The sequence below is a fragment of the Triticum aestivum genome, chromosome 6D, assembly GCF_018294505.1.
Source record: "Triticum aestivum cultivar Chinese Spring chromosome 6D, IWGSC CS RefSeq v2.1, whole genome shotgun sequence".
NCBI lineage: Eukaryota > Viridiplantae > Streptophyta > Magnoliopsida > Poales > Poaceae > Triticum > Triticum aestivum.
Genome location: NC_057811.1, coordinates 69,155,696 through 69,159,265, shown reverse-complemented (window position 1 = coordinate 69,159,265; position 3,570 = coordinate 69,155,696). Strand labels below are relative to the sequence as shown.

The window sequence follows — 3,570 nt, the reverse complement described above, 5'->3', positions numbered from 1 at the left end:
TACATTACCTCATTGTTTTTAAAATGAGATCGCAATTGCAGACTTTTAAAATGGGGTTGCAAGGCATTTCTCAAATAGGGTGGCAACAGCATACTTTAAAGTAGAGCGTAACTTTAAGTTTTGAAGTGAGATCACAACTGTAAGATTTCAAAGGGGTTGCAATTGCAATTTTTAAATGGGATTTCAGCTGCAATTTTTCATAATTTTCTCTCCATTTCATACTTTCTGTCCTTTTTTTTGTCAACCACATGGAAATGACTTCCTAAGCGAAATAGTACTTACTTGACGGAAAATGCTTATTTTTCATTGAGGGGAACGTTTCTCTTTTAAAATAATTTTTTATTAATTCATGTTATAGCCTGCTATGGAAAATCCTCACATCCTTCTCTCACTTTCTTCTAGTCATTACCCATGTGTTCAGTAATTCATCAGCAGGCCTAATATACAATGTGTTCTCCTTTTTTATTTGTCTTTCAGTTGCTGTAGACTCCCCCTCAAAAAAAAAAAAGCAAACAAACTAACCAACTATAACTCTTTCCCCCTCCTTTTCTTGTACGAGTGACACAAAAAAAAGACACAACAGGAAACAAACTCTAGTGTGGCCTGCCAACAAAAACGGGCTAAAAAAACATGATATTAGCTGTTCTCTTTTGAAAATGATATTAGCTGTTCTCAGTTGAACGATACCAGACTATGTCTCATCTAGGTGAGTTCTACGGGCTCCATAAATCATCGCCATGCATTGCAATGTGGCATTAGCCCGGACGGTAGCAGCAGGGAGAAAACATGAGCAATTCGGCTGCTTTGGCACCATCATCACGCTCACGCGCGGCTGTGTTTCTCGCCTTCTCCCTCGTCGTCTGGTTCTCCGGCCATGTCCTCGCCTCTGGACACCCTCACTACGCCGACGCGCTCGCCAAGTCGCTGCTCTTCTTCCAGGGCCAGCGGTCCGGCCGCCTGCCGCCGGACCAGGCCGTCAAGTGTTGATCCAACTCCGCCATGTCCGACGGCTCGGCCGCAAACGTGAGCAACCGATGTCTCCAGTCTCCACTGTAGTACCACTTATCCTTGTGGCGCATGCTTGATTCAACGTGTTGAGCTTGACTTTTGTTGGCGGCAGGTTGACCTCACCGGCGGGTACTACGACGGCGGCAACAACGTCAAGTTCAATTTCCCCATGGCGTTCACCGCGACCATGCTGTCTTGGAGCATCATCGAGTACGGCGGGCGGATGGACGGGCGCGTCCACGACGCGCGCGCCGCGGTACGGTGGGCGACGGACTACCTCCTGAAGGCGGCGAGGACGACCCCGGGCAAGCTCTACGTCGGAGTGGGCGATGCCGACGCCGACCACCGGTGCTGGGAGCGGCCGGAGGACATGGACACGCCGCGGGACGTGTACGCGGTGTCGGCGTCCGCCCCGGGGTCGGACGTCGCAGGGGAGACCGCGGCCGCGCTCGCCGCGGCCAGCGTGGTGTTCAGGGCCGCCGACCGTGCCTACTCCAGGAGGCTGGTCGCGGCGGCGAGGGACGTGATGGCGTTCTCCTGGCAGCACCAGGGGAAGTACAGCGACCACGTCGGCGGCGGCGTGGGCAACTACTACCCATCCCACTCCGGCTACAAGGTGCAATTCAAAGATCACACCGTGCAAGTGCAACGAATTGAAAAGCTTTGTGTAATCCTTGTGCGTACGTGTTTCTTGTAACGAGCGTGCGTGCACGGTGTGCAGGACGAGCTCCTGTGGGGATGTGCATGGCTGCTGTGGGCGACGAAGAACAGCTCCTACCTCAACGATCTCATCTCCCTGGGCGCCAACGACGACGTCGACGTGTTCAGCTGGGACAACAAGCTCGCCGGGGCGCGCGTGCTTCTGTCACGGGTACGGTAACGAACGAAAACAGGCCATTGCCAGCCACACAGATCCACTCAGCTAACACATTGCGCGCGTCTGTGTCTGCATGCAGAGGGCTCTGCTGGACGGGGACAAGAGGCTGGAGCCGTTCACGCGCCAAGCGGAGGAGTTCATCTGCCACATCCTGCCCAACTCCAGCTCCCCGTCGTCAACGACGGCGTACACGCCCGGCGGGCTCATGCACCGGCGGGGCAACGTGAACATGCAGTACGTCGCCTCGGCCAGCTTCCTGCTCACCACCTACGCCAAGTACATGGCCGCCTCCCGCCGCCGCGCCTTCTCCTGCCAGAACAGCCACCCCGTCACCCACAGGGCCCTCAGGGCCCTGGCCAAGCGGCAGGTGGACTACGTGCTGGGCGACAACCCGCTGGGGATGTCGTACATGGTGGGCTACGGCGCGCGCTACCCGCAGAGGATCCACCACAGGGCGTCCTCGATGCCGTCCGTGGCCGCGCACCCGGCGCGCATCGGCTGCCAGGAGGGCTACCGGAGCTACCTCAACGCCGCCGGCCCTAATCCCAACGTGCATACCGGCGCCGTCGTCGGCGGGCCGGATGAGAACGACGCGTTCCCGGACGACCGCGCCGACTACGCGCGGTCGGAGCCCGTCACCTACACCAACGCGCCCCTCGTAGGTTGCCTCGCCTACTTCGCCGGGAGATACAAGAACTGACCACCGCTGCCGTGTGGATCTTAATTTATTGTGTGATACATACAGTTTTTTTTTCCAAGAAAACTTCCAATAAACTACATCATTAATCATGGCAGTACAATCGATGATTAATGATCAATAAACCGGATCCCGATACAATAACAAAAAATTGCTGGTTGCATGCTGGCGTTTTTTTTCTTTTTTTTCTGTGGGCTACTACGTCAGAAGAATTGGAAGAGGCACCTTGCAAGGCATATGAAAGGATGATGAGCCCAACTAGGGCGTGTTTGGTTGCCCGCATTAGGCCCAGCCTGGCCCGCGCGGGAAGAAAGTGGCCTGTTTGGCGGCATGCGTTCACTGTGCGGCCCGCATCGCACGAACCTTAAAGCACGTCCAGGCCAAGCTCATGAGAAACGTCCAAATCGGCACTAGCTCGCGAGCCTGGCTGAGGCGAGCGCACAAGGTGGGCCACTTGCAGGAGGGAAGATGGGAGAGATACGAGCTGGTATGCAGCCTGTGCGTGCTTATCTTCTCCTGCCTCCAGTAACCATCCCTCTAATTCTGTTCTTCCTAACCCCTTCCGATCTACACAACGGTGCTTCGATTCGAGGTATGCTCTACACGAAAAAGATGCACCTAGATGCTACGGTTCCATTCAGGCGATCGGTTCGTAGTTTCATCGGCCGTAAGTTCTTAATTTCGTCTTCCCGTTTGAAGCTGTTCTTGACGAATTTTGTCAGATTCGTCGCACACGATCGATCGGTTGAATTTTCCTTTGACCAGCAGCCTAATCTCGCAGTTCCTCACAACATTCGTGTTGTAAGTTTTTGGTTTCGACGACATAGCTTCATCTCTCTTTGAGCAGCAGTCTACTGCACTGACACCGCCATGTCGAGTTCCTCTGTCCTCTGCTCAGAGCCCTCCTATTCGTCCCTCTCGACACCGTAGCCCTTCCCCTTGATCTCCTTGCCCACGTCCTACTACACTAGAGTTGTTTCAGGCGTCG

The 3,570-nt window shown here is 54.6% G+C and overlaps 1 protein-coding gene across 1 annotated transcript; it reads left to right on the top strand.

The window, feature by feature from the left end:
• Nucleotides 1-765: 765 nt before the first annotated feature.
• LOC123141109 (endoglucanase 11-like) lies at nt 766-2,745 on the top strand. The gene is made up of 4 exons (XM_044560339.1): nt 766-1,023; nt 1,121-1,624; nt 1,730-1,879; nt 1,965-2,745. The coding sequence occupies exons 1-4, from the start codon at nt 1,000-1,002 to the stop codon at nt 2,583-2,585; spliced, it is 1,299 nt and encodes a 432-aa protein (XP_044416274.1). The 5' UTR covers nt 766-999; the 3' UTR covers nt 2,586-2,745.
• The last annotated feature ends 825 nt before the right edge of the window (nt 2,746-3,570 follow it).